The sequence below is a fragment of the Nansenia antarctica genome (genome assembly GCF_963989245.1).
Source record: "Nansenia antarctica genome assembly, chromosome: 20".
Classification (NCBI taxonomy): Eukaryota; Metazoa; Chordata; class Actinopteri; order Argentiniformes; family Microstomatidae; genus Nansenia; species Nansenia antarctica.
In genome coordinates, this window is record NC_137693.1 from 3,874,486 (window position 1) to 3,889,485 (window position 15,000).

The 15,000-nt window shown below is 49.7% G+C and overlaps 1 protein-coding gene across 1 annotated transcript in view; it reads right to left on the reverse strand.

The window, feature by feature from the left end:
• Positions 1–14,147, reverse strand: part of tiam1a (TIAM Rac1 associated GEF 1a) — a gene marked incomplete at its 5' end in the record, with an annotated part of 44,136 nt that extends 29,989 nt beyond the window's left edge. Inside the window, 9 exon segments of the mRNA XM_080549664.1 lie at positions 1,874–1,948; positions 2,349–2,495; positions 5,002–5,187; positions 6,186–6,410; positions 7,500–7,672; positions 9,334–9,565; positions 9,727–10,011; positions 12,939–13,216; positions 13,466–14,147. Of these exon segments, the coding sequence (XP_080405790.1) occupies positions 1,874–1,948; positions 2,349–2,495; positions 5,002–5,187; positions 6,186–6,410; positions 7,500–7,672; positions 9,334–9,565; positions 9,727–10,011; positions 12,939–13,216; positions 13,466–14,147 (2,283 nt within the window).
• Between the last annotated feature and the right edge of the window lie 853 nt (positions 14,148–15,000).

Sequence of the window (15,000 nt, forward strand, 5' to 3'; positions counted from 1 at the left end):
CCACGAAAACAGCAGGAGATCTGATTAGGTCTAATCTATGGGCTCTAATCCATTTGGCGAGCTATGCTCCAGAGAGCCAACGCTCTATAACCACAAACTGTTTGTGTGTGTTTGTGTGTGTGTGTGTGTCTGTGTGTGTGTAGGTGTGCGTGTGTGTGTGTAGGTGTGTGTGTGTGCGTTTATGCGTCCGTGCATGAGTGTGTGTGTGTGTGTGTGCGTGCGTGTGTGTGTGTGTAGGTGTGTGTGTGTGCATCTGCGTGCACGTGTGTTTGTGTCTGCATGTGTGTCTGTGTGTGCATCTGCGTGCACGTGTGTGTGTGTGTGTGTGTGTAGGTGCGCGTGTGTGTGTGTAGGTGTGTGTGTGCCTGTGAATGTGTCCAGCTCCTGTGAGGGCGGCGGCCATCGATATTGACCCATTTGAACCCTGCTGTCTGACCTCTAGCCAGGCGTTCTGGTGCCCTGTCAGTCCCTCTCCTCTCCCCCCCGTCACGGAGGGCCCCGTGTCTGCCCGTGATAACTTATCCGCTGCTATCAGATGACACGGCCCATCCGTCTCTCCGTTCTCTCATCTTTCTCTACCACATTACCCATCCATCTCTGCTCCCTTTATCTCTCCATCATGACACCCCTCCCCCCATCCCCCCCGTCCCCCCATCTCGCCACACAATCTGCCCACAGTTAACAGTCTGTCTGTGCCGGTGTCCCCCTGTTTAAGTGAGCTCAGAGCTCAGCCTGTGTGTGTGTGTGTGTGGGGGTGTGAGTTCGCACACACACACACAGACACACACACACACACACAGACACACAAACACACACACACGCACACACACACACACACACACAGAGACACAGACACACACACACAGACACACACACACACGCACTCTCGCACATTCGCACATTCTAACAGACAGCAGACTGAGGGACCCAAAACCAATACCTCCCCAATTCCCTGAACTCCCCAGCCCTCCTCTGCACCATCTGGCTCCCCCTCTGGCCCGTCCAGGATGCCTCTGTTGGGGGGGTGGAGGAAGAAGCCTGGTCTGCATGGTTAAGCTACCCCCTCCATCCCTAGAGAGACTCTCTCTCAACCCTACAATCTGAAGTACGAGATTGAAAAAACCTCCCTCAGTCCACAGATCTGTTGGTCCAGATCAATAGAAGCTGATATTGCGGCATAGCCAATGAGAAAAGCACAGAATTGATGTGCCTCTCCGTTATAATTCTGGTCTAATTCTATTTCTATCCTCCTACCCCCCCCCCCCCCCCCCCCCCGCCTTACACACACACACACACAAACACACACACACACAAACACAAACATACACACACACAATTATCTGCACTGCGCTCCCCCAGTTCTGGCAGCTTGAAGTTTCGCGTGGGCGAAAAAGAACTCTATCCCCCATGATCCCGCTGGGGTTTCGACAGTCACAGTGGGTCAATGTTAGTGCTGAAAGTGCTTCCATCTGCAGAGTTCTGACAGCAGGCTGTCCCTGTTCCTCTCCCTGCCCCATGTTTATCAAATATACAGCTGACAGCGCCTCTCTCTCTCTCCCCCTCTCTCTTTCTCTTCCTCTCTCTCTAGCCCCTCTCTCTCTCTGTGGTTAGTGTCTGTGTGGCTTTTCTCTCTCTGTGTCCTTGTGGACAGTATCCTGACCCTGCTGTCACTAGATGTGAGCCCATGCAGAGCTCTGTCTGGCTGGCCCTGGACCAGTGCAAAGAGAGAGTGGAGGACAGACATAAAGGGACGAGCTCACCTCCAAACCAACGGTTAGTCAGACTTTTATCATGTCCTCGTCTGGATTCGAGTCTTAAGTCTGCATCGGCACTCTGAGCAGCGGGACATAAGCTAGAATGTGGCGAGACGTACCGATTTGTCACTGGCCGTGTCCTCGAACATGCGCTCCAAGGACTTCTTCACGGGCTCCATTCCGTCCACAAACACCTGAGAAAGCGGGAGGTGCAGATGGTCACTGTGTGGTTATTACACGGTTACAAGGTAGTTATTACACAGTTATTGTCCATTTATTGCAGCTTCGTCGGAGGATACTTATCGTAGGAACATCCCAGATGTTACACGATGTGTCTACGCTGTACCAACACACCTGATGATGGTTACACCACACCATCACTAGTTATAAAGAGGGTACACTCTACTATCACTAGTTATAAAGAGGTTACACTATACTATCACTACTTAAAAGAGGGTACACTCTACTATCACTAGTTATAAAGAGGGTACACTACACCATCACTAGTTATAAAGAGGGTACACTATAGTATCACTAGTTATAAAGAGGTTAGACTATACTATCACTAGTTATAAAGAGGGGAAAGGGACTGACCTGGTTGATGGAGGGGCGTCCCTTGGTCTTCCTCTTGGAGTTGGTGTCCAGCCCCCACAGGGACGAGAAGCGACTACGCCGTTTACTGGAAGGGCGGGGCACCGCCTGGCTCCTCCTCCTCACCCCACTCTCAGTGCGGGCCGCCACCTGTGAGAGAGATCGGTTACTTTTCCTTTTCTTTCTTTTTTATAGTTTTGGTCTTCTCTGGGCCATCTGTCTGTCGATGCTCAGAGAAGCCATGCCGCACAACGAGGAGGAGGTTTATGAATCGTTGATCTATGAAATGTATTCTGTCTATAAAAGATTAAATATGTGACAGGGTCTGGTGGAAAAGTCTGTAGGGAAAGGTCATTTTTCTGTTCTTTACGGATTATGGCAGTAATAAGTAGATTGTATGCTTTCAATGACACACAATGTGTCATATATTGACATCTGAAAATAGTTGATAGTTGATTGCTTATTTGAATGTTGGTTCACCTCAAACCAAATACCAGAGAAAATCGCTCTGAATGGTCGTTAGCTAGCAGCTAAGAAAGAACATCGCTATGAACATCTAACTGAATATTTAGCACATCACAACATGCTGATAGAACATCAACATGCTAAAAACACATAACTACACATAATTAGATGATCACACGGTCCTCGCTTTTGAACACGTCCTAAAACACATGTTTGTTTACAAGCCATGCATCACTAACCCAGTAGCCACGAAGCAGGACGGCAGACGATACAATGAATCCAATTAAAAAATGATATTTATTAGTATTTACTGATCCTAAAACTGTTGTTTGTTATATGGAGTGGGCTCTTCAACGCTTAAACTTTAGTAACATGAAAAAAAAACGGAAAACACTTTTTTAAAAGAGGTTTTGGGGTAATTTCCAAGACTTGAGAATTGCCGGCCTGCGGACCTTTTCACCAGACCGTGTCCCATGTCCTCATCTCTCTTGTTACATAAGTGTTGACGCCACGTTTATTTTAGGCAACATTTTGAATCATCCCCTTTGTGCCCAATATTCTGGAGGTGTGTTTAATGATTGTGTTAAATAGAGGCAGAAACAGAAAGATGAGATGCTCTATACGCCCTGAAGCTGATGAGAGTGGATATGACTCTCTGAGTGGGCTTATAGGCCAAAGGACACATCCATGCACACGCACCCACACATCCGTGCGCACACACACACACACACGCACACACACACACACACACACACACACACACATACACACACTCAACACTCCTTGCCGTTGTGTCTTCGCCTCCCTCAATGAAGACAGAAACCCATCCTGGCATTTCTGGTTTAATTCACATTAGTGAATCTAGGCCTGGGTTCTGGTTCACTCTACACTTAATGAGTGAGTAGTTTCTCTCACTAGTTCATGAGTCACACACCCACACACGCACACTCGCACACGCACACTCGCACACGCACACGCACACGCACACACACGCACACGCACACACGCGCACACACACACACAGATACGCACACACGCACACACACACACGCAGGCACGCACACACGCACACACATACACACACGCACACATCATTCTGTCCATAGCCCCCTTTCCGCTCCTGTAAGCAGCATGTGACAGGCTGTATCGCTGCCATTTGGGTTTGTCCTAAAGCACGAGTGATAATCCTGAGGATTGTTAAGGGAGACCGAAAAAAAAGAACAAAGACGTGTATTGGGTGTGTGAGAGAAAGACAGGTAAGGGTGTGTGTGGGGGGGGGGGGGATGAAGAAAGAAAAATAGAGGGAGAGGGAGAGGGGGGGGGGTGGGGATTAGAAAAGGGAGTGGTAGAGAGAGAGACAGAGGGTGGAAAGGAGAGAGAGAGAAAGAAAGAGAGAGGGGGTTGGGGATTAGGAGAAGGAGAGAGGTAGAGAGAGAGAGACGGAGAAGGAGACAGACAGAGAGAGAGAGAACATGTCTGTGGGGGTAGAAGGGAGACGGTGGGAGGGAGCTGTGGTGGGGGGTGGGGAGGGGGGGGGGTTAAAGGAGAGACAGTTAAGCCTGTTTGTGGGAAAGTGCCTCGGGGGGGTGGCGGCCTGCTAACAGCCCGAGTATCGATCCACCAATGAAACGCTGTTAATGAAAACCCAGCCAATCTCAGAGTAAGAAAAACACACACAAGCACATCCAGTGTGTGTGTGTTTGCGGGGGGGTGTGTGTGTGGGTGTGTCTGTCTGTCATGAAGGTTTATCCTAGGTGACAGGGTTTTGTTTTATGACGCACATTCCGCGCACATGCTAATTTCATTCTGTACATTCTGTGAGGGAACAGGGGAAGAAAAACAACAACAAGAACAGCAACACTGCTGCGTGCTGAGCTCATAGCAGGGCTCCCAGCCAGCGGGCGAACCACTCAACAGCATGAACACACAATGAGAGTGTGAGTCTCTATCTTCATAATGCATTGCATCTAGAGGTGTGTGTGTGTGTGTGTGTGTGTGTGTGTGTGTGTGTGCGTGCAAAGGTGGCATGGCAGAGCGTGTGTGTGTGTGTGTGTGTGTGTGTGTGTGTTTGTGTGTGCAAAGGTGGCATGGCAGAGCGTGTGTGTGTGTGTGTGTGTGTGTGTGTGTGTGTGTGTGTGTGAGTGTGCAAAGGTGGCATGGCAGAGCGCGCGCGCGCGTGTGTGTGTCTCACCAGGGCATGGAAGGAGGAGACAGAGAAGATGCCCAGCCGTCCCATGGCCAGCTTGGTGGGGCGCGAGGCGAAGGCCAGGAGGCGTTTGGGGTTGGGCAGCTCCCCGCCCTGCAGGCTGGACAGGTAACAGCGACAGCGGAACAGGTCCATGTGGAACTGCTCTAAGTTCTGCTCCCACAAGAAGATCTGGAGATGGAGAGATGGAGGGAGAAAAGAGAGGGGAATTAAAAAACAAAAGATCACCATCGCTGGAGAAATGATTGTCTATGATGAATCATTCCTTCTGACCTATACCAGCCTGTGTGGTGTGGTGTGGGTGGGATTAGTCACAACTCAACCCCCATCAGTCACTGACCCTCCGCTATGTACAACCCAGCAGGGGGTACACACACACACACACACACACACACACATGCATGCTCGCACGCACGCACACATTCTCACATTCTCTCTCTCTCTCTGTCTCTCTTTCTCTCTGTCTCTTTCTGTCTCTCTGTGTCTCTCTCTCGCTACGTCCTATTAACACCAAGCCAAGCCTTATTCCCCCAAACTCCAGACAAGTTCACTCTCAACCAACACAAAGGGACCTTATACACCGCAGGTAAACATTCATCAGCTGAACACCCCAGATCTGGTGCTCAGCACAGATCGGAAAAAAAACGGTTATTAAACCAACTGTAGAATTATGACCTGATAATCAGAGATATCAAAACAGTCATTAAACATGCTTTTAGACGTATCAAACAGGGAACAGCTTTAATGGCAGGGTTTGCTCTCAACTCCTGTGAACGGAGACTTCTGTGCGTGACATATGAGGGAGAGTCAGGGATTGAGGATAGTATAACAAGACAGATTTCATAGATTTACCTGTAGGTATTCAGTGTTTAGGTCTCTCATTCTCTCATTCTCTCTCTCTCTCTCTCCTCTGGGACTGTGCCGCTGTGCCGCCCTACCGTCTGTCCCTCTTCATCTATTCCAGGTTAGTCTTCCTCACCTTGGAGTAAGTGAGAACACTCCGCCGTCTGTCTCTGTCTATCGCTATCTCTGTCTTCTTCAGTTGCTCTATCTACCTTTGTCTCCCTCCTCTGTCTTATCTATGTCTTCCTCTTCTTCAGTTTCTCTAGAACATTTAAACCCCCCCCCCCCGCCCCCCCTTCCCCCTCCTCGTCTCTCCCCACCCTCACCTGTTCCAGTATGGTCTTCCTCTTCTTGTTGTCGGTGACGGCGCTCAGCTGCATGTCTCCCATCTTCTTCATCTTCTCGTCCATGTCGATCTTCTGCTCCAGCTTCCTGATCTCCGTCCTCAGCAGGCGGACCGTGTCCTCCCGGTGGTGCTGCCTAGCCACCGACGCCGCGCACGCCGAGTGGATGGCCGTGATCCAGTTCTCCAGTTCCGTCTGGCCAGACGTCTAAGGGGGGAGGGAAGGGGGAAGGGTGTGAGTGTGACGACGACGATGTGTCTCATGGAGACAAAGTCAATGTGTTACACAGGTGTGGGTGACGAGAGAGACTATTATAGTTATCATGAAGGTGGAACATAGGATGTGTGTGAGAATGGGGTGTTTTTTGTGTGACACCTCACATGGACAATGGGGACACCGTATCAGTGTTACACAGGATGCGGTTGAAAATGGGGATAGACAGGAAAGGAACGTTTCAAAGGTAACTAACAGAATCGAAATGCAAAGCATTTGACAAGAGTCTTGTTTTGGCCCCAGTGTCGGTGTGAGTGAAATAATCTTATCATCAATTTCTAATTTGTCTTCTCCTAATTGAATGCCACTTTTGACAGCAACCATGAATACAAATGTACACATTTCAACATTTCACAATGGCCTTCGTAAAGGATTACTGTCAGAGTTTGACAGAATGGCCTTTGAGCATGTCAGCCACACAATTAACACTATGACACATGGATGCATGGATGGGGAATCTGTGATTCTAATGAATAGTGCGCACGCACTCACCCACATACACACTCATACACACACACACACCCCACCCCCACCCACACCCATACACACACACACCCATACACACACACACATACACACACACACACACACACACACTCACTCATACACACACACACTCATACACACACACACACACACACACACCCCCACCCACGCCCACACCCATACACACACACACACACACACACACACACAGACACACACCCACACACTCATACACACACACACACACACACACCCACCCACGCCCACACCCATACACACACACACACACAGACACACACCCACACACTCATACACACACACACACACACACACCCACACGTTGATGTGTATTAATTAGCACGTCTCCAGTGGTGTTGGTTGCCTGACAATGGCCTGCCTCTTTTATGCCTCTTCTCCAGCTATCAAACGGTATCCTGTTGCAGATGCGTGATGGGTATTCAACAAGAGCCTATGGGCCTAATATCGTACGTAGGAGAGATGTTTTTTTGTTCGCAATTGAGCCACCGATTATCTCACCTGAAAGAGGAAGGCGTCTCCCAGTGAGTTGCTGAGACAGAACACAAAGTCCTTCTTAGGGTGTTCCGGGACCGCCTGCACGATGCTGTTCTCTGCCCAGACCGCGTGCTTAGGGACACTGTTATGGTCGATCCCCGACCGGCCGTCTGTCTCGTAGAAGAACAGGGTGCACCCTGGGGTGGAGAAAGTGAGAGAGAGAGAGAGAGAGAGAGAGAGAGAGAGAGAGAGGAAGAAAGAGAGTGAGAGAGAGGAAGAGAGAGAGAGAGAGGAAGAGAGAGCAAGAGAGAGAGAGCAAGAGAGAGAGAGAGAAAGAGACAGAGAGAAAGAAAGAAAGAGAGAGAGAGAGAGGAAGAGAGAGAGAGCGAGGAAGAGACAGATAGAGAGAGAGTGAGAGGAGGAGAGAGTGAGAGAGAGAGCAAGAGAGCGAGAGAGAGAGCGAGAGAGAGAGAAAGAGAAAGAGAGAGAGGGAGAGGGAGAGAGAGAATTAGCAAAACACAGAGTCGAGGAGGACAAGGCCTCGCAGTGATCCGACCCTACTCTGTTGACAGACAAACACCACTCTACACAGTAACCCATTTCCTCTGTGGGGTGAATGAAAGTCAAAAGACACAAATCAGTATGTGTCATTTTAGCTCTCCTCCTTGGCCTCCTTGGTCACGGCTGAGAGAGACTCATCTGAGGGGACGACACCAAGTGGAGCCTCGAGAGAAGGCCTCAGCTGTACTACAATTATCTTTAATACACAGCACGAGGTCTGGAGGAATACTCTGGTGTGATGTGATTATATCTTTGGCCAGGGAGGCCTGGCGGGAATTCTACCAGAGGTTCGCTGTTTTGCTACAGTACACGCTCCAACGGGGAGTGACAGCGGAGCATATCACATTTCACATTTCAAGGGGGTGGGATTCGATTTAACACGGACACAGCAGCAGCCATAAAATTACATTCTGATGAAGAAAAAGACGCCGTCTAATAACAGATGGGGGAGGTTGGAGAGAGTCCCGGGAGAATCGAAGGCGGCTTGGGGGAAATAACACCGTCTTATTATGTGTGTTGTGTTGATGTGATTCCAGAGTCTAAGGGGGGAGAGAGTATTCGGGAGGTGTGATATAGAGGTCATTTTGGGACAGAACAAAAAATTGCGCCGCTGTTCCAAATGGGTCATCATAGGGGGGTTTCCCGTTTCACTCATGGCGTTAGACTCGGAGCGAGAGTCCTGCATGACTTCAGTGATTCTGTGAGTCACAATACAATACATTCCCCTGAAACATTCGGCGGTTTATGGCTATATTGAGTAAGTGAGTAAGTTATAAAGGGACATCAAGTTTTATGCCTCCAAATTTAGAATTTGCCATTTAGCCGATGCCAAATCCAAATCCAATCCAAAGTGATTTACAATTACGAATTACAGGGACATTCCCCCTGGAGTAACTGAGGGCTAAGTGCCTTACTCAAGGGCACACTTGTGGTGGTGTTTCAGGCGGGACTTGAATTCCCAACCTTTCGATCACCAGTCCGACTCACTATCCACTAGACTAGACCACCAATGAAAGATATCTGTAATATCACTAAAATCCTAGACACAAGGCTGATAGAGAAGTCACTAGATCAGTGGTGTGTTCTGTGTTTGCCCTGTATGTTTATAACAGGGGAGGATAGTGGAGGTACAAATCGGAGGAGGTCGAGCTCATTGTGATGCATGGAACGGAATGAGGAATGGTATCAAACACACCGTTCCTCATTCCGTTCCATGTGTTACAATGAGCCCGTCCCACGAGTGCTAGCCCAACCACCACCCTCCCCTGGTTACTAAGAGAAGGAGTCTGTTCTCTACCTTTCAGAGAGACCCAGTAGTGTTTCCACTTGCGCCTGGTCGCCGGCTCCACTTTCTTGGTCTTCTTGTGAACCAGGAAGTTCTTCACAGCCAGAGCCCCCGCCTTCCGGACCGTTCCCTGGGCGCAGTCGATCAGCGCGTCCGACGGGGCCACGGCGCTCAGGGTCCCGCTGCTCCGCTCGTCGCTCACGGCCGAGCCCGCCTCCTCGCCACAGTCCCGCCCCTGACGCGTCTGGTTGAGGGAGAGAGAGGAGTGTGGATGAGTAAAGACAGACAGACAGACAGACAGACAGACAGGCGAACGGACAGACGGACGGACGGACGGTGAGACGGACAGATGGACACACAGACAGACAGACAGTAAGACAGACAGACAGACAGTCAGATAAGTACCCAGGCTTGGTTCTCAAACTCCTGTCGGAAGTTCTCATACACTCCTCCTCTTCCCGCCTCTCCTCCTCCTCCTCCTCCTCCTCTCCCATCCCCTCCTCCTCCTCCGCTGCTGCTCCCGCTGTCGCTCCCGTTGAACAGGCTGCTCCCCGCGGCCGAGTAGACAGAGAAGGAGGCTGACATGGCCTTACAGCGCCGAGACACCGACTCCCCGTCCATCTCCGTGGCAACGCCATCGATGCCACTGTCGCCGTACTCACTGCCCTCGCCCAACGTACCTGAGATGTCCTGGAGAGCACAGAGCCAGGGAGGGAGGGAGAGAGAAACAACACAGTCAGTTATGTTAGAAGTGGTTGTAGAAGTGGTTGACGGTGGTTATCTCTGGTCACTGTGGACACTCAATTACCCTTTGCACTACTGCTTTTTGGACAGAGTTATGTGTGTGTGTGTGTGTGTGTGTGTGTGTGTGTGTGTGTGTGTGTGTGTGCATACGTGCGTTTGTGTGTGTGTATGTGTGTGTATATGTGCACTGTATGTTTATTTGTCTTATTATACATCTAGAATATTCATAGTAGTCTCTAAATTATAAATCTGTATACACCATACTGTATATATCTTACCTTAACTGTACATAGCTAACTGTTATTCATCTCTTGCATATACCTACTACCTACTGTACTTATCATACTGTACTTATCATTTCATAACTGTACATTTCCTATTTTTTTCTATCCTGTTTTGCACTTTATCACTATTTGCACTTCTGGTTAGATGCTAAACTGCATTTCGTTGTCTGGTACTTACACGCGCGCACACACACACACACACACACACACACACACACACACACGCACACACAGCGTTGCCAGGAGTCATTACAGGGATGACTAATGTGAGGCTAGCGTTAGCGTAGCAGAGCAGGGGCGTGTCCGTGGGAGAAGGTCGCGGCCTCATCACCACCAGCGGAGAAATCGTCCTGGCAGGTTGGGCTGTGGCAGGGGCTGATGATGTCACACACCCCGGACTAACATTAGACATACAGTACTGTAGATACACACTAGCTCCTAGTATCACACAGATACACTAGGTTCTAGTATCACACAGATACACACTAGGTTCTAGTATCACACAGATACACACTATGTTCTAGTATCACACAGACACACACTAGGTTCTACCATCAGAGATAGATACACACTAGGTTCTAGTATCACACAGATACACACTAGGTTCTAGTATCAGAGACAGATACACACTAGGTTCTAGTATCACACAGATACACACCAGGTTCTAGTATCAGACAGATACACACCAGGTTCTAGTATCACACAGATACACACTAGGTTCTAGTGTCAGAGACAGATACACACTCATATCCTATCCAGCAGAAGAACACTATAGTGCAGAATGTCCTCTGTGAAACCTGACATGAACAAGACATCTCTCTGATAAGCTAACAAGCTAAATCTGGGATATCTTGAACAGGTGAAACACTACAGCAAGTTCAGGCTCAGAGAGAGAGTACATTAAAGACCAAAAAACAACCGACACAGAGATGAATTTAGCAGACACAGCAATCTGTTCAGGCTGCAATCTATGCAGCATAGCACTCCCACATAGGGGACTCGGTCTCATTAGCATTACAAAGAGACTCCGTCTTTCAAAGAGAAGATGATGCTCCCATCATTATCATACACAGGAGAGAGATGGTGAAGAGGAGAGAGGGAGATTGTCAGAGAGATAGTTCACTGAAGTTGGCTAGCCCGGAAACTTCCCCCCAAAATTCAATTCTCTGTCATGAATGCTAATAATGAGCACAATATTGCACTGCGCTACACCTAGCATTGTTCGCTGAATATAGGCTGTTATGAGCAGTAATGACTGGTTATCCTGTCGTTGCAAATACTTGACGTGTTCAATGGGTGTGAGAGAAGGCAATGTAAGGGGTTATCAATGAAGAGTAAGTAGGTAAGTAATGAACAGATGTTTTCAGTGATTTCAGGCTCTAGTCAGGCCCCGTACTGAATCTCACACATGGTCTAATCCCCATTGTTCGTCTTGTCTGTGTATTTATGTGAAATAAAAGAAATAAAAGAAATAAAAGAAAGTATAGGGGCCTAATTAAGGTAGTGCTGGGGACACATGGGAAGGGGAGGGGGAGAGGGTTAACTGGTTATCAATGAAGAGTAAGTAGGTAAGTAATGAACAGATGTTTTCAGTGATTTCAGGCTCTATTCAGTCCCCGTACTGAATCTCACACATGTTCTAATCCCCATTGTTTGTCTTGTGTGTGTATTTATAGCCTCGCTGACTCCGCCTCCATCCAGCTGTATGAATATGTATTCAGCACTTAAGTGTGTTCAGTGTTTGTGTCGGAGCATGCTCTGCTCTCCTGGGGGGGATTCTGGGAGAGTAATTGGAGCATTGTTGTTTGGTCTTATTTATCACTGTCTGACAGTCTGTCTCTCTCTCTCTCTGTTCATCCTGCAATAACAAACAGTTAATGAAGGGACGATAGACACCAACACACACATGCACGAACGCGCACACACACACACACACACACACACACACACACACACACACACACACACAAACCCACCCACTACAAACAAATCTAATTTGTCTTTGTGCATTCTGAACACACCCAGATGGGGGGAATATAAAGCAAACAACAAATTAGTAGGTTGATCATTCATATCAGCTCAACTTCCTGAGGTCTACAGGTATGTAGTCTATCTATCCTACCAGACTGAGCTCTACAGGTATATACCGTAGTCTATCCTACCAGACTGAGCTCTACAGGTATATAGTCTATCCTATCACACTGAGCTCTACATTCTGCTGATGATTTGGTGAGGCTGCATTCTCATTTTATGCACCCAAAGTGTGGAATGCACTGCCAGTTTACCTTAGGGATGCAACCTCAGCAAATATGTCAAGACTAAAAACCCATCTTTTTAATACTGCCTTTAAATGGCTAAATAATAAAATGATGATGATATAATGATTGGAGCACTTTGAGCTGCAACGTTTGCAGGAAAAGTGCTATACAAATAAAAAAATATTATTATTATTATGACAGGTATATAGTCTATCCTATGAGACAGAGTTCTACAGGTATATAGTCTATCCTATTAGACAGAGTTCTACAGGTAGAGGAGAGGAGCAGAAGGAGGAGGTATGTGTCCGTCCACAGAAGGGCGTAGCCTCACCTGGGTGGTCTGTGCCCGGCGGCCCTGGAAGGTGGGGCGTGGCGCCACCTGGTGGCCCGGCAGACCTTCGGACAGGCAGTGGGAGCGGCGGCAGGGCAGGGTGAACGCCCCGTACCCGCTCCCCTCCTCCTCGGCTGGAGAGACCAGCCCCTCCTGGCCCTCCACGTCCCTCTCCCGGTCCCCCTCCCTGCGGTTCTTAGCGTAGCGGTTCCGCGGGCCCCTGAGGACCGGGCTCTGGCTGCAGAGGTGGTCCAGGGACGAGGCCCGCTCTGCAGAGGCTGGGAAAGACACACGGAGACGGAGTTGGGCCCAGTGTGTGTGTGTGTGTGTGAGTGTGTGAGAGCGTGCATGTGTGCGTGAGTGCATGCATGTGTGAGTGTGTGCGTGTGTGCATGCGTGAGTGTGTGCATGCTTGTGTGTGTGCCTGCTTGCGTGAGTGTGTGCGTGCCTGTGTGTGTGTGTGTGTGTGTGTGTGTGTGTGTGTGTGTGCGTGTGTGTGTGTGTGTGTCCATGTAAGTCACAAGTACCTGACGGGGCCCTGGGGCAGGGGAGGAACTCCTGTTCTTCCTCCTCCTCCTCTTCCTCCCCGACGTCGATCAGCTCCTCCGTGCTGGTCAGGTGATCCTGGCTCATGTCGGAGAGAGAGAACTCCATGCTGTCTTCTCTCCACATGTCCGCCGACTTGGACCTCTTCTTAAAGCTCCCCCCTCCCTCCCGCGGCCCCTCTCTCATCCTCTGAAGGTACCTCACTTCTCCGTCCCCCTCTCCCCCGTCTCCGTTCCCTCCCTCCTCTCCCCCCTCTCTCTCCTGAGCGACAGTGTCCGCCTCGGAAGTCTCCGGAGTGGGCGTGGCCGAGGGGTCGGCGAGGTCGTCGTCGTGCTGGAAGGACTCGGGCCTCATCGTCATGGCGACGCGGTCCGTCCAGTGGGGGTTGACTCCGAACTCTCCGAGCTCGTCCGTCTGGTTGAAAGGTTCCAGCCCGTTCTCCGCTAAGGATTGTGGGATACTAGGAGTGCTGGAGGAGCGGGTCGAGGCCTCGGAGTTCCGGTGTTCGGGTTTGGAGGAGGAGCCGGGGCGGGAACGTCGGGGGTTCTGCTGCTTGTTGGAGACGCGGAGTGAGCGGGAAGTGTGTTTGCGGGATAGGGAGAGGTGTCCCGTCTCGTCTCCATAGAAACCACTGTCGCCATTCTGGCTCTCCACATTTCCCATGATTCAGCTGCGACTGAGGGGAGAAACACAACTGACAACTTTAGCCCGGGTCATAATATATAAATACTTGTTTTCTCCTTTCTTTGATGCTATCGCTAATAGCTTGGATAGATGAAAACACTCAAGTCAGAGAGTGGAACCCTTTGCTTTCACCTATCCAAACCGTGTCAGATCTGGTGACTTTGAGGAGAGGAGTAAAGAGTGCTGATGCGTTGAGGACTCCTCGCTTTGAGTGGGCTGTATCCTCCGCACCTCCTGTGTTACATAACGATGTATCACTGCTGAGTCACATACTGTAAGTACACTGCCCCCTTAGTTTGACTCACAGATCCTACACCACATGACTGGACATGGGGCAGCTACTGAGTTTACTAAGTGTGTGTATGTGCGTGGGTTAGCGTGCATGTGCACTTGCTTGTGTGTGCATGTGTCTGTTTGTTTATGTGTGTGTGTGTGAGAGAGAGAAAGAGAGAGAGAAAGAGGGAGAGAGAGAAAGGAAGAGAGAGGGGGAGGGAGAGAGGGAGAGAGAGAGAAAGGAAGAGAGAGGGGGAGGGAGAGAGGGAGAGAGAGAGAAGGGGGATGGAGAGAGAGAGAGAGAAAGAGGAACAGTGAGAGAGAGAGAAAGGGAGAGAGAGGGAGGGAGAGAAAGACCAGAGCAGAGAGAGAGAGAGAGAAAGGAAGAGAGAGAGAGAGAGAGAGAGAGAGAGATCAGTACCTGTAGTAGGGCAGTGAGCTCACTGGCATCTCCCCCCTGGTACGGTGTCCTCTTTCATGGAGTGCATGGTCCTCAACCAGCTCTCTACTGTCGCAGTGCCCCTGTCAGAGAGAGGGGGAGAGGGTGGGGGGGGTGGAG